The sequence below is a fragment of the Peromyscus californicus genome, unplaced genomic scaffold, assembly GCF_007827085.1.
Source record: "Peromyscus californicus insignis strain IS unplaced genomic scaffold, ASM782708v3 Scaffold_3__1_contigs__length_106647218, whole genome shotgun sequence".
Classification (NCBI taxonomy): Eukaryota; Metazoa; Chordata; class Mammalia; order Rodentia; family Cricetidae; genus Peromyscus; species Peromyscus californicus.
The window spans coordinates 47,748,713-47,763,307 of NW_026294551.1; the positions used below are offsets into that span (position 1 = coordinate 47,748,713).

Genomic DNA, 14,595 nt, shown 5'->3' on the forward strand with positions numbered 1-14,595 from the left:
CACTTCTTCATTTAGTATTTTCAGGGCTAAGATGTATCGCTGCTTCATTTCTCTTTGTGGCTGTAAAATTCTGTTGTATAGACAGATCACATTTTGCTTATCTTTTTTTTTGTGGTACTGGGGTCAGCACACACGCTAGGCAGCAGCTCTGCCTATGAGCCACATCCCCAGCCCTCTTTACTTTTGATTTTGAGACAGTGTCTTGCTAAGTTGCCTAGGCTGTCATTGAACTTGAGATCCCTCTGCCTCAACCTTGCAGTTAGTTGAGATTATAGACCTGGGCCACCCTTTGCTTACCTGGTTTTTCAGTTTCTGGGCTGTTGGGTTGTTCCTGTGTGCAGTTTGAATCATGCACTGAAGATTAGTGTACAAGTTTTTACATGATTGGCTCTCTTCCTGTGGATTTCCCATGGCTTCTCAGTCCATATATTCAACTGATCAGAAGTGTTCAGGGGGTTATTGAATCTGAAATGAGCATGTACAGCCATATTCTTATTGTGCCCTAAATAATACAGTATAATATAATTTGCATCATATTGGGGATCGTAAGTAATCTAGAGATGTTTAAAGCACATGAGAGGATGTGTGTTAATTAAATGCAGCAGCTACCTTCTTCCATGTACAGATTCTCTTGGGAGTGGTGCCTTGGTGACTTGGACACAGGGGTGACTGTGTCTAGGAGAGAAAGTGCTGGTTGAAATGCTGACTTCATGATTTAACTCTATGAGGAATTACCAGGCTACTTTCCCAAACAACTATACCCATTGACCATCTCACCAGCAGGCCAGAGTGTGGATTATCTGCACATCTTTCACAGCTCTTATAATTATGTGCTGTGAAAATACCATCTGTAGAATATTGTAGTGACTTTTGGCAGTTTTCATGTTTTTTCTTCCATATGAATTTTAAGAGTTATATCTAGTTCAAAAACCAAGCGGAGGTCTTGTTTGAATGCACATAATTGCATTAAGTTGATATATTTTGACATTAGGTCTTTTCATCCAAGTATACGCTATCTTACCATTGAAAACCTTGGATTTTCTAGACGTTATCTCTTTATTGTAATATGTATGTTATTTATTTGTCATTTGTTTCTTTTTGAGTTTTTTTTATATTTGTGTATTATTTGTGCAGGGCACATGTATGTAGGCACACATGTGCTATGACATAATCGAATGTTTTATTGGGAGAGGACGTGTGTGTGCCGTGTGTGTGTGTGTGTGTGTGTGTGTGTGTGTGAAGTTCTGAAGACACCTTTCAGGAGTTAGTTCTCTCCTTCACTATGACTGCTGGGGATCAGACACAGGTGTGAGGCTTATACCCACTGGCCCTCTCAGCAGGCCTGTTCCTTTGTTTTTAATGGTTCTGAATCAGTTAGCACCATTAAGACCATGTTGGCAGGAGTGTATCAGCAGGTCCCTTCTCTCTCCGTGGACAGTAATGGAAATGCCTTTGGTTTCAGTACTCAGCATCACTTATCTTGTAAAGTACATAGACTTTATCATGTCAAGACTTTTTCTAGGTCCTTATATTGCTCGGATTTTTATAGGAATGGCTCTTGAATTTTTGAAAAGCTTTTACTACAGCTTGATATAATCATATTATTTTTAATCCTTTAATAGTATGAATTATTTTAACCGATTAATATTGAACTGTTCTTTCATTCTTACATAATAAATCCTGCCTCTAAAAAATAATCCTCTTAGCTTCCTTTCTCTTTTTTCAAATCTGTTTTATATTTTGCATCATTCTGAACATTTATAAAAGTAGACAGAACACACAGTGGAATTGAGTCCCCATATAGCCCTCGCTTAGATTATCACTTGACATCAGGTCCTACTCGATCCATATTTTTTCCACATATACTCTAGATAGTTTTGAAGTAAGTATCAGATACGTTATTTCACAGGTAGACATATTTTAGTATTTTTATTTACATGATGAACTAGTTTTGAAAAATAAGTACTGGGCTGAGGAAACAACTCAGTAAAGAGCTTGCCTCACAGGCATGATGTTGGAATCCCTGCCACCTACATAAAAAGCTAGGCATGGTGGCACTGATCTGTAGCCCTGGTGGATCCCCAGAGCTTACTGGCAGCAAGTCTGCCCAGTTGGTGAGCTCTGGGCTTAGAGATCCTGGTGGAAGGCTGGGCGTAGTGGCACACACCTTTGGTTCTAGTACTCCAGATGTGGAGTGGAGGAAGGCAGATCTCTGAATTCAAGGCCAGCCTGGTCTACATGTCAAGTCAAGGATAGCCATAGCTACATAATGACACTTGTCTCAGAAAACCTAAAAATAAAAATGGAAGGCGGAGGGGCTGGTGAGACCGCTTATCAGGTAGAGGCACCTGTCACCAGGCCTGAGACGTGAGTTTGTTCCCCCAGAACCTCCACTTTTGTACCAAAGCACAAGTGTGTCTGTGCAAACAGACACGCGTGCGCGTGCACGCGCACACACACACACACAGTAAATAAATGTAAAAAGCTGGGCGTGGAACATGCCTTTAAGCTCAGCACTTGGGAGGCAGAGGCCGGAGGTTCTCTGAGATCAAGGCCAGCCTGGTCAACAGAGTGAGTTCCAGGGCAGCCAGGGCTTCTTAGAGAAACCTTGTCTATGAATGAACGAAGGAACGAATGAATGAATGTAAAATAAACTATGGAGAGTAATAGAAAACACCCCGCTTAGTGGTGTCTTGACCTCTGGCTTGTGCACACACATGTGCAGGACATGCACCCACATGCACATGCACTCATACACACAAACATGCAGTCACTCACACTGCACATCTCCATGCACACGAAAATGAAAACCAGGTACACCTAAAGTAAGTAGCCAGCCGTGTTCACGTTCCAGATACTCATATATGTGGATGTATAAATGTGTGTGTGTGTGTGTGTGTGTGTGTGCTTTCATATTTGAATCAGAATCCAAAGTAACTTAGCGTAGCGGTAGGTTGGTGGTCTGGAGGCCTTCTAACACCCGTATGTCCCTCCTGGTATCTTTCCCTGACTGTTTACTTTCACTATACCAGGTCATTTGTCTCTAACCCTTACACTTGCTCATAGTCTCTATTTTGCTGTTGGTCTCCCTGTAAAAGTTACCTGTGTTCTCTGTAAAGTGGACTTGGTGCATTATTGTAATGTGCTACTGTATTCATCTTGCTATATTTCATTTAATGTGTCTATCTATGTATTACACGATGGAATACATTTTTTTAATTTAATTTTATGTTTATGAGTGTTTTGCCTGCATGTATATACACCGCATGGTGTCTGTCTACAGAGGGCAGGAGAAGGTGTCAGATATTCTGGAACTAGGATTACAGATGGTTGGTTGTGAGCCACCATGTGGGAGCTGAGAATCAAACCCAGCTCCTCTGGAAGAGCAGCCAGTGCTTTTACCTACTGAGCCATCTCTCCAGGCCCCAAGATAAGATTTTTTAAAGACTTGTTTTTATTATTTAAGTGTGTGTGTGTGTTTGTAGTTATACGTACATGCGTGTGTTGGGGAAGTGCCTTTGGAAGCCAGAGATGTCATATCCCCTGGAGCTGGGGTTAAAGGAAGTTGTGAGCTGCTAGATGTTGGTGCTAGAAACCAAACTCAGGTCCTCAGCAAGAACAGTATGTACTTTGGATTGCTGAGCCATCTCTCCAGCCTAAATTGTTTGTTTGTTTTTAATGTTTCTGTTTTGTCTTAGTTTTGGTTTCTGGAGCATGATATCATATAGCCCAGGCTGGCCTCTAACTCACTGTGCATCTGAGGTAATCTTTGAACTCCTGATGCCCTAAGTGCTGGGATCACATGCATGTATCAGCACATTTGGCTTAGCAGGTAGTTTTAACAGATGGTCCGTATCTAGGCCATAGCAGATCATTTTTTGCGGCTTGTTTTGTTGAAGTGGCATAACCATGATGGGATAACTTGATAAAGGCAGCACATGCTGAAGAATTGGATGAAAAGTCCAGCGTTCGGCAGCAGCCAGACCATCCAAACAGTAAAGCATGGGTATTGCTTACCCTTTGCTCTGGACTGCCTTTTGCATTGCCACTGGCATGGCCTTCGTTCAGTCCACTGTCCTTCCCTGCCTGTGGTTATGTTCCCTTCAAAGTCCATTTCTCTGTTGCAATTCTTCTTTTCTTTTCCCAGTTTTCATGTGTGAGTACATGTGATCAGCATGTATGTGTGCGTGCGTTGACATTTGTACATGACCATGCAAACCCAAGATTTGGGAGTCATCATCCTTAGCCACTTTTTTACTTCTGAGTTATTCATGGAGGCAGGGTCTTAGTCAAGCCCAGAGCTCTCCATCCTGGCTTCTCTTGCTACCCACCTTGCGCTGGGGGTACACTATCTCAGAGATGGAGTTAGAGGCGGACTGCTACATCCACCTGGCATTTGTGTGGGTTTTGAGGCATCTGAACTCCAGTGCTCACACTCGGTGCTCACACTCAGCTACTGAGCTCTCTGTCTCCTTCTATCGAGAGTTCTTTTTCATCTGCAGGTGAGATCATGACATCTTGTCTCTGTAGGTATTAAATGACATCTTTGGGCTAGTGCTTAATTAAACACTGTAGCTGACTACCTGCCTTTATTGAAAGTGCAGTCTAGGAGAGAAAGAAAGCAATCACTAATTAATACAGAACTTAAAACTAAAAGAAGTGTTCTGAAGGAATGAAATCATAGCTGCAGTAATCTAAATGAGAGACCAAGGAAATGTCTTTTGAAATACTTGAGATGGAGGTTGGAGGAGTGTAGCTCTGCGGTAGAGCATTTGCCTAGCATGAATAAGTCCCTGGTTCAATTCCAAGTTTGAGATAAGAGCAAAAAGTGCATATTAGATGAAGCAGAATGAGGGGGAAAAATGCACTCAGAGGACTCTGTAGGCTTGGCAGCAGGACGAAGCACAGCTCCTGCCAGGAACTGAAAGAAAACAGCTGGGCTAGAGGGCAACACGCTTGGAAATGCCGAGATGAGCTGGAAGGTGGTGGCGGGGGATAGCCAGACCAGAAATATGCCACATGATCACCTTAAAAAGAATTGGTGTGTGTGTGTGTGTGTGTGTGTGTTCGTGCATGTGCACAAGTACCTGTGGAAGCAGAGGTGTCGTTCCCTGGATGCCATTTCCTGTTCTCTTTGAGATCGGTCCCTGGAACTTCCTGGTTATGCTAGGCTGACTGGCCAGCAGCACCGGGCTCCTTCTGTCCCGTCTCCCCGCACCGCACCGTAAGCATGTGCTGCCACATCTGACTCTTTAGACGGGCGTTAGGGATCAAGCTCAGGTCCTCACGCTTGCACAGCAAATGTTTCACCAACTAAGCCCTTTCTCAGCCCCCAGTAACTAAATACTCTAGATGTCTACTACCATAATTACTTTTCACTGGGAAAAAGTAATGGTTTAGATAAGGTCATGCTTCTAAAAAACGGGTCATCTTTTTGTGCTGTAGGATTTTGTATTTAATAATCTAAATTCTATCAGTGGCTCTGTGAAACTAATGGCACGTAGCAAGGTGTACTGTTTTAATTAAGAAGCTAGATGGGAAATGAATACTCTCATAGCCATTTAAAAAAACAACAACAAATATTGATGATATGGGGACCGAGTGAATGAAGTATTCACCTAGGAATTAACACTTCTCAAGTTATTCAAGAATGAGAAAAAGATGATAAAGCATACAGTTTAGCCAGACAGTCATTAAACTTCTTAGCTCTTCTCAAAGCTCCAGAGTTCTTTATTCTAACTTGTGTCTGTTTGTCTTGGCAGGAGAGTAGTTATTTTGATGGATTTGGAAGTTGTAAAATCAGCTGAAGAAGTTGGAATAAAGATTGGGAATCCGGTGCCCTATAATGAAGGTAAAATCCTCTTTATAGGTTGTAGCCCTCAACTGGATACTACTTTAGAGATCCAGAGTGCTACTTTGTGACTTAGTAGTCTTAATAAAGTGGTGATTTGAGTGGCTATAGACCAGGTTACTGTTTTTTGTTGTTGTTGCTTTATTTTAGTATTTATTTGTTGGTTGGGTTTCTCTGTGTAGTCTTGGCTGTCCTGGATCTCTCTCTGTAGACCAGGCTGGCCTCGAACTCGCAGAGATCCGCCTGCTTCTGCTCCCCAGAGTGCTGGGATTAAAAGCGTGTGCCACCGCTGCCCAGCTTATTTTACTTTTTTAATACTGAAGACATGATATATAATAAATAGGGAGAAATTTAAGAAAGAATGTAGTGGTCATTCTGTGTAAGAATTGACTGAAATAACCTAGAATATTCTGATAATGGAGGATTTATATGACAGCTGAAACGTGAGGGAGCCAGATGCATTCTTCTGTGTGTGGTTTGTGAACGTGTGTGTATTTGTACGTGTGTGTACGTGGAGGGTAGAGACCAGAGTTGGTGCCTTCCTCTATTGCTTGCTACCTTATTTCTAGAGAGAAAGGCTCCCACTGAACCTGGAACTCCCTGAACTGGAAGCCCCAGGGATCTCAAGGAAGGTGCTCATGCTTGAATGGCAGGTTCTTTACTGCACCAAGCAGCTCCCCAGCCCCGAGAAGTGTCTTCTTAGGAGTTATCTTGGGCAGATTTATGGGGCTTGGTTATTGGTTTGTTTTTGTTTTGAGATTTTCTTGTTTATTTAGAGACCCTTGCTGGTTTTATACTCAGTTTTCCTGTTTCAGCCTCCTGAGTGGTGGGACTGCAGATGGGTTCAACCACACCGGACTCAGCGCTGCCAAAGCTGGCCTCAAACCCTGTGTGGCTGAGGATGGCCTTCTACTCCTCATGCTCCTGCCTCTACCTCCCAAATACTGGGATTATAGGCCTGGGCCATCATGGTGGTTAACAGCTTTTATCCCTGATGGCAAGATGATTATTTTTTGTGCAAGTTGGAGGCCAGCCTCGACCACCAGAGACCCAGTCACCAAACAAAACCAAACCACTCAGCTTTGTGATCTGTGTCTTGATCTTTCCAGGCAACCCTTGGCCTTGTACCATTAAATACTGTTAAAGCTGGGTGAGGTGGTTCATGATTGTAATCCCAGCACTCTGCAGGCTGAGGAGGAGTTTTTGTTCTTTTGGTTTTTCGAGACAGGTTTTCCCTACATATCTGGCTGTCCTGGAACTCACTTTGTAGAACAGGTTGGCCTTGAACTCAGAGATCTGCCTGCCTCTGCTTCCCAAGTGCTAGGATTAAAGATGTGTGCCACCACTGCCAGGCTTGAGTCAGAAGAATTTTGAAGTCAACATTGACTACATAGTGACTTTCAGGCTAGCCTGTGCTACAGAGTGAGACCCTGTCTCAAGCCCTTCCTCTTAAAAATTTAATTGTAAATTTAAATCTTTTAGTATGTGTGTGCATGTGCATGTCTGCAGCATGTATGTGGAGGTCATAGGGCAACTCTCAGGAATCTGTTCTCTCCTGTCCTATCATGGGATCTAGGGATGGAATTCCTCAGATCATTAGGTGTTTGAGTGCTTGTTGCCCGATCCAGCCCCTGCCTGGGGTGCTGGGGTTACAGTTGTGAGCCACTATGCCAGGCTGGGAGATTCTGGCTCATTGGGTTAAGGAAGTTTTACTTCTTTTTCTTGTTTGCTGACATTGTTGTGAAGAATGAATGGTGAAATTTATCAAATGCCTTTTCTGTATCTATTAATAATTGAATGCCTTTTCTATTTCAGTTAGCTAATATAGTGAATTATAATGGTTGATTTTTAGATGCCAAAGCAACCTGGGCTTCCTGGGATAAGTCTGGATTAGTGATACATTATCCTTTTCACATATTTGGATTCACATATTTGCTTTGCTGAATCCACCTGATTTGATTTTGTTTAGTATTTTTTTTTTGCATCTCTGTCCATGAGAGATATTTTTTTTTTAAGATTCATTTATTTACTATGCATACAGTGTTCTGCCTGCATGTATGTCTGCAGGTCAGAAGAGGGCACCAGATCTCATTACAGATGGTTGTGAGCCACCATGTGGTTGCTGGGAATTGAACTCAGGACCTCTAGAAGAGTAACCAGTGCTCTTAACCTCTGAGCCATCTCTCCAGCCCGAGAGATTTTTTTTTTAAAGATTTATTTTTATTATTTTTAATCATGTTTGTGTGTGTCTGTGCCTGGAGAGCATAAATGTTAGGTTCTTTGATAAATTACAGGCCGGTGTGAGCTGCCTGATGTGGGTGCTGGGAACTGAACTCTGGTCCTGCAAGTGTAGTGCATGCTCTTAGCCACTGAGCGCACTCCAAGAAAGGTGAGCCGTGAGGATTGCTGGGACTTGTTGGGTTACAGCCTAGCCAAGGAACAGGACCCCCAGGGTCAGAGAGAAACCCCACCTCAACGTAATCGGAAGTGATAGCACCTCTATACAAATTTGGATGGACACACACACCCCAGTAGTAAGTCTGAGACAAACAGAAAGGAAAATTATCACTTGGGATTTCCAGGGCAGATTTCTTATATAGCCAAAAGTCTTCATTTCAAAGCTTTACGTTACTGTGAAATTGTGTTTGAGTATGTAAGTTGTGTGAATGAATCTATTGCAGAATTTTACGTATATATTAGATATTATCTTTGTTTCATATTGGTATGTTTGACTATCATGTTTGCTCATCAAACTATATAGTTTTAAAATTTTAAATTTAACAAAAAACAAAGAAAAAAAGTAAATATTAAATCTGGTGGTGGTGGCACACACCTTTAATTCCAGCACTCTGAGAGGCAGAGGCAGGCGGATCTCTGAGTTCCAGGGCAGCCTGGTCTACAGAGAGAAACCCTGTCTTGGAAAAAAAGAAAGAAAAGAAACTTAAGATGATCATATGTCTGTGTCTTTTACATTGTGTGTGTGTGTGTGTGTGTGTGTGTGTGTGTGTGTGTGTGTGTGTGTGTGTGTGTGTGTGTGTTTTGCCTGCATGCATGTAAGCATATCATGTGCATGCAGTGCTCTCAGAGGCCAGGAGAGGGTGTTGGCTCCCCTGGAATTGGACTAGCAGAGGGCCCCAAGCCTCCATGTGGGTGCTGTGCTCTTAACCACCGAACCGTCTCTCCAGCCCCATCTCTTTAACACGCGTTAATGTTTGTTTTAATTTTTGAGTAGGGCTGCATGACTTTGAAATCCAAACTAAGGATTGTGTGGTGAGAGTCACACTTCTGCCCACGGCATCTTGCACCCACTGCTGCTCTTTCTAGAGAACACACTTTAGGGTTTCTTTATCCTTCAGGAGCTCCTTGCCAGCTAACCAAATGCAAATGTTCCTCTTACACCCCACATGGAAAAAAACAAAAACAAAAAAAAGAAAAAGAATTTGGTAGGTGAAGAGCAGCGTGGTTCAGGTTTTAGTTTTTATTCTGAGGGAGGCCAATCCTTTAAAATGTTTAATCTCCCTTTGCTTTTGTTTTTGACCTCTGAGCTGAATGTTTTTTGTTGTTGGCCTGTTTTCTTATGTGTTTGTCCTTTTGTTTTTTTTGTTTTGTTTTGTTTTTCGAGACAAGGTTTCTCTGTGTTGTTTTGGAGCCCATCCTGGAACTCACTCTGTAGACCAGGCTGGCCTCAAATTCAGAGATCCGCCTGCCTCTGCCTCCCGACTGCTGGATTAAAGGCGTGTGCCACCACGCCCGGCTCTTCACAACTTCTGAGTTCTTTTTTTTTTTTTTTTTTGGTTTTTCGAGACAGGGTTTCTCTGTGTAGCTTTGCTCCTCTCTGGAACTCACTTGGTAGCCCAGGCTGGCCTCGAACTCACAGAGATCCGCCTGGCTCTGCCTCCCGAGTGCTGGGATTAAAAGCGTGCGCCACCACCGCCCAGGTCTGAGTTCTTTTAAAAGTAGGGAGTGGTGTCCTTTGGTTCAGCTATGATACGAGTGGTAGGCTTTTGTGTGTGTGTGTGTCATTTTTTTATCCCCTCCTGTGTCTCTATCATTCCCTCTTGGATTCATAGCCTCTTTATCTTTTTTTTTTTTTTTTTTTTTTTTTTTTTTTTTTTTTTGGTTTTTCGAGACAGGGTTTCTCTGTGTAGCTTTGCGCCTTTCCTGGAACTCACTTGGTAGTCCAGGCTGGCCTCGAACTCACAGAGATCCGCCTGGCTCTGCCTCCCGAGTGCTGGGATTAAAGGCGTGCGCCACCACCGCCAGGCTGCCTCTTTATCTTTTATTGCACCCACGTGCACCCCTAAATGTGTAAGTGCAACTAACTACCTGAATCCAAGTTGTAGATTCTTTGTGATTTGCTTCGGCTCTTTTGCTGTGTGATAGTTTTTTGGCTTGTTTTATTTTATTTATTTATTTATTTATTTATAAGATTTATTTATTATGTATACAGCATGTATGACTGCAGGCCAGAAGGGGGCACCAGATCTCATTACAGATGGTTGTGAGCCACCATGTGGTTGCTGGGAATTGAACTCAGGACCTCTGGAAGAGCAGTCCGTGCTCTTAACCTCTGAGCCATCTCTCCAGCCCTATTTATTTATTTTTTAATGTGTGTGGTAGTTTGAATGTAATTGGCCCCCATAATCTCATAGGAAGTGGCATTATTAAGAGATGTGGCTTTGTTGGAGTGGGTAGGGCCTTGTGGAGGAAGTGTGTCATGTGGGGACAGGCTTTGAGTTTTCCTATGCTCAGGATACTGCTGAGTATCTCAGTCAACTTCCTGTTGCCTGCAAGATGTTAACACTCTCAGCTCCAGGAGCACATCTGTCTGCACACCTCCATGCTCCTAGTCGTGATGATAATGGACTGAAGCTCTGAAACTGTAAGCCAGCCCCAATTAAATGTTTTCTTTATAAGAGTTGCCGTGGTCATGGTGTCTCTTCACAGCAGTGAAAACCCTAACTTAAGACAGAAGTTGGTACCAGGGGCTGGGGTATTGCTGTGATAGGCTGGACCGTGTGTTTGTCTGGAGGAATTTGGACTTTGGTAATTTGGGACATGAAAGCAGTTAGTGGGACATACTAGTAGGAGCATGGAAGACAGAGGTGCTGAGTTACTTGAACTGTTGGGGGCTCACTCAAGAGTTTCAGAGGGGGAGAAGGGGGTTTTAGAGGAGAAGAATTTTAGTATGTTGCCTAGAGATGTTCTTGTGATATTTTGGTGAAGAATGTGGCTGTCCAAAGAGTCTGCCTGAGGCCAAAGTGAAGAGATTTGGATTGATTGATTGATTAATTAATTAATTAATTCTGTTGGCAGAAGAATTCTCAAAATAGCCTGGTATAGACTCCATTGTATATGGTTATTAGTGATAACTCTAATGAAGATTTATTTTAAAAAAAAAAGAGCTGAGCAGGGTACATTGAAATGCAAAATATACATTTTACTACTGCTGCCATATTGAGCAAAGACAGATGATTCAAAATGTGAGAAATAAAACTGCAAACAGTTCATGTTGCATATACTGTAGGAATGGATGGTTTTAAGTCTGTCATACTTGGAACTGTGTTTTTGTCGGTGTGTGTCTGCAAATCCTTTGTGTCTTCACTATTGGTAACAATAGCTTGCTCGGACTCAAAATATTATACAATACTTAGTTTATTATTCATATTGTAATTATATTCATCCTGATCATGTCCCTTTTCTGTCAACAGGAGCTTAGATATATTGCACTGATCCTTTTATTTATTCTTTTTTGTTTGTTTTCAGTGGTTTGGGAGTTGAGACAGGGTCTCACTTCGTAGCTCTGGTTGTCCTGGAACTGTATAGCCCAGGCTGGCCTCGAACGCACAGAGATCTGCCTGTCTCTGCCTCCCGAGTGCTGGGATTAAAGGAGTGCGCCACCACTGCAGGCTCTGTCTATTCTTGGTATTTGTTAAGAAAGTCCTCGCTTGGGAAGTTAATGGGTTTGTTTGAATTTTTCACTGCCCACAGCTCACTTGCCATACTAGATAGTAAAAATGATAGGTGTGAGTGCTGGTCACCCGAGGAGCAGAAGTCTGCTCTCAGCTGCTTTCCCTTCCTGGCTCCGAGCCTGTGTGTAGCCAGCCAGAGCTAGAGAGCTGAAGAATTACTGTGTTGATCTAGCCCACTGGAATGGCTTGATTTGCTGGCGGCACAAAACAGGTTATTATAAATGGAGCCTACATTATTGCTTTGTAGAATCCTTTTGGCTTTTAAAAAGATTTTTTTCCTTAGCTATGGACTGATTTATTTGAGGTCTTATGGGCAGTTGCTGTATTACAGTGCGTTAATTGAAAGGCAATTGTTGCTATTTAGAATGCTCTGGAATTCTTGCCATCATTTGGTTCAGGGCTGTGTCTTGTACCAGATTTGTAAGAGATAAAGGTTACTCTATTAAGTGGATTAGTAGCTTTTCCTAATTGCTATATCTTATTATGTTCTATATAATTAGAGTTATTATTGCCAGGATTGGCTGTTTACAAATTAACCACATGATGGTGAAGTGCATGAACTTAGCCAGACAGAGCTGAGTAATACTAGCTTCTCTCTCCTCCACCATGGTAAAGGGTGAAGTACTGTCTCCATCTATGACAGTTACTGGAAAAATGCACTTAACCCTTGCTCCTTGTCCAGAGTAAACACTCCGAAAAACGGCAGTAGTAGTTGTTACTGTTGTCTCATGTGTCCCAGACTAGCCTCAAACTCATTGTGTAGCCGAGGAGGAGCACCTTGAATTTCTGATCCACCTACTTCTACCTGCTGAGGACTGGGATTACAGGCGAGGCCGCATGCTAGGCAGGTACTCTATCAATTTAGTAGCCCAACCTCAAAGAGTTAGCAGTTGGAGACTTGTTAGTTATATAATATACTCCAGTGACTCTAAGACTATCAATATATTATGTTCAGCTAAAAACTATAACTAATTCATATAAAAGTGAAAAATGTATATGTTAGAATAGGTACATGTATTGAATATTTTTTTAATTGTAGTAAAATATACACTTACTGTTTAACTTTGAGATGGGGGTCAACCTGTGTTACCTGTGCTGGCCTCAAATGATTCTCTTGCCTCAGCCTCCTGAGTAGCTGTGGCTACAGGCGGGTGCCGCTGCAGCTGACCATTTCCCGATCACATGCACAGGAGCCTTAAATCAGTTCATTACTTAATCTCCCCCATGTGAGGCAGCAGACACACCCAGCACTCGATTTCCACCTCTGCCTGCTCTCTGGTTACTATCTTACCTTCTATGTCTGACTTAGAGTGTTCTCCAGTCCTGAGTGGCAATTATCTTTGTATGTACATACATACATACTTTGTCTGTGTTACATACATGTGTAGGGAAGCCAAAGATCCATGTCAGGTGTCTTCTTGGTCACTCCCCATCGTGATTTCTGAGACAGGCTTTCTCAGTGAGCCTGGTTTGTCGGTTGGGCTAGCTGAATGGTGAGCTCTGGGATCTACCTGTCCCTGCCTCCTTAGTCCAGCTTCACTTCTCCAACACACCCCATCTAGGGGTTAAACTAGGGCCTTGTGCTCACTCTACCAACCGAGCCGTCCCCTCGGTCCGCGGTCCTCAGTTATCTTTTTATAGAAATTGAATGTGTGTCCAGTGACCATGTCCAGTTCAGTCAGGTGTGTGTGTGCAGCAGCAGGCATGGCTCTGAGAATGAGACTTCCTGCTTTAGATGATTTAAGGACTGGAGAAAAGGAGAGGCCCGTGAAATGCCTCAGCAGGTAAAGGCATTTGTTCCATCCCTAGGACTCATACAGTGGAAGGAGAGAACTGACTCTCAAGATGTCCTCTGACCTCCATACAAGTACAGGCACGTCCATGAGACAGACAGACAGACACACACACACACACACACACACACACACACACACACACACGCACAAATATTGTTGAAGAAGGACAGAATTTAGCTGGAGGATAAGAGGTCGCTTTTAAAAATATGTCTTATGATGCAGGTAAACATACACTCTTCTTCTAGCCGCTTTCCTTCAGTGTTGTTAATGAGCAACTTACCTTTTCCTTGCTGATTTTAGAAGGCTTCTGGCGAAAACCTCTAAACCCTAGCACTTGGGAGGCAGAGGCAGACCTGCTGGTCTAAAGAGCAAGTTCCAGGACATCCAGAGAAAAGCCTGTCTCCAAAAACAAAACAATTAAACTGTTTCTCACAAGATGCATCGTCACAGTTTTCCCAGGCTTAGTATCTGTGACTAAATTCGAGGGGAATGGAAAGGTGCAGGGTTTTGTTGTCTGTGACCTGTGCCCTTTTCCTATGTAAATAAGGAATCTCAGTTTTTATCTTCAGAGGAAGAGCTAAAACATAATCAGTTCTATTTAATCTTTTAAACTTTATGCTAAATGTATTTGTCCCTAATGGCACAATTACATCTCATTTCCCTGTGCCACTTAAGACTAATTTTGGCAAAAATGAACTAAATGGGTGTGTAACACGCCTGGTGAGTAGGATCTTGGGAAGCCCAGGAGTTTGAACTTGACAGTTGGAGAGGGCATAAACACGGTGGCATGGGGAGATTGCCCACCTGTGCTCCCCATTTGTAATATTTTAGGGCACTCTGGGATGTATTTTTTAGCTGCCCTTGTAAGCTGCAGGCACCCTGGGTGAGCAGCCCAAATGAGGATGACTTTGGCCTTCAGACCAATCACAGAGATGAAGTCCAACTCCACAGATTTGTTATTTTAAAACGTAGAGGT

At 42.8% G+C, this 14,595-nt stretch overlaps 1 protein-coding gene across 1 annotated transcript in view; it reads left to right on the top strand.

The window, feature by feature from the left end:
• Positions 1 to 14,595, top strand: part of Rpa1 (replication protein A1) — a 52,862-nt gene that overhangs the window by 15,281 nt on the left and 22,986 nt on the right. The window contains exon 5 of the mRNA XM_052756045.1: positions 5,763 to 5,851. Coding sequence (XP_052612005.1) covers positions 5,763 to 5,851 — 89 coding nt within the window. The remainder of the gene's footprint in view (positions 1 to 5,762; positions 5,852 to 14,595) is intronic.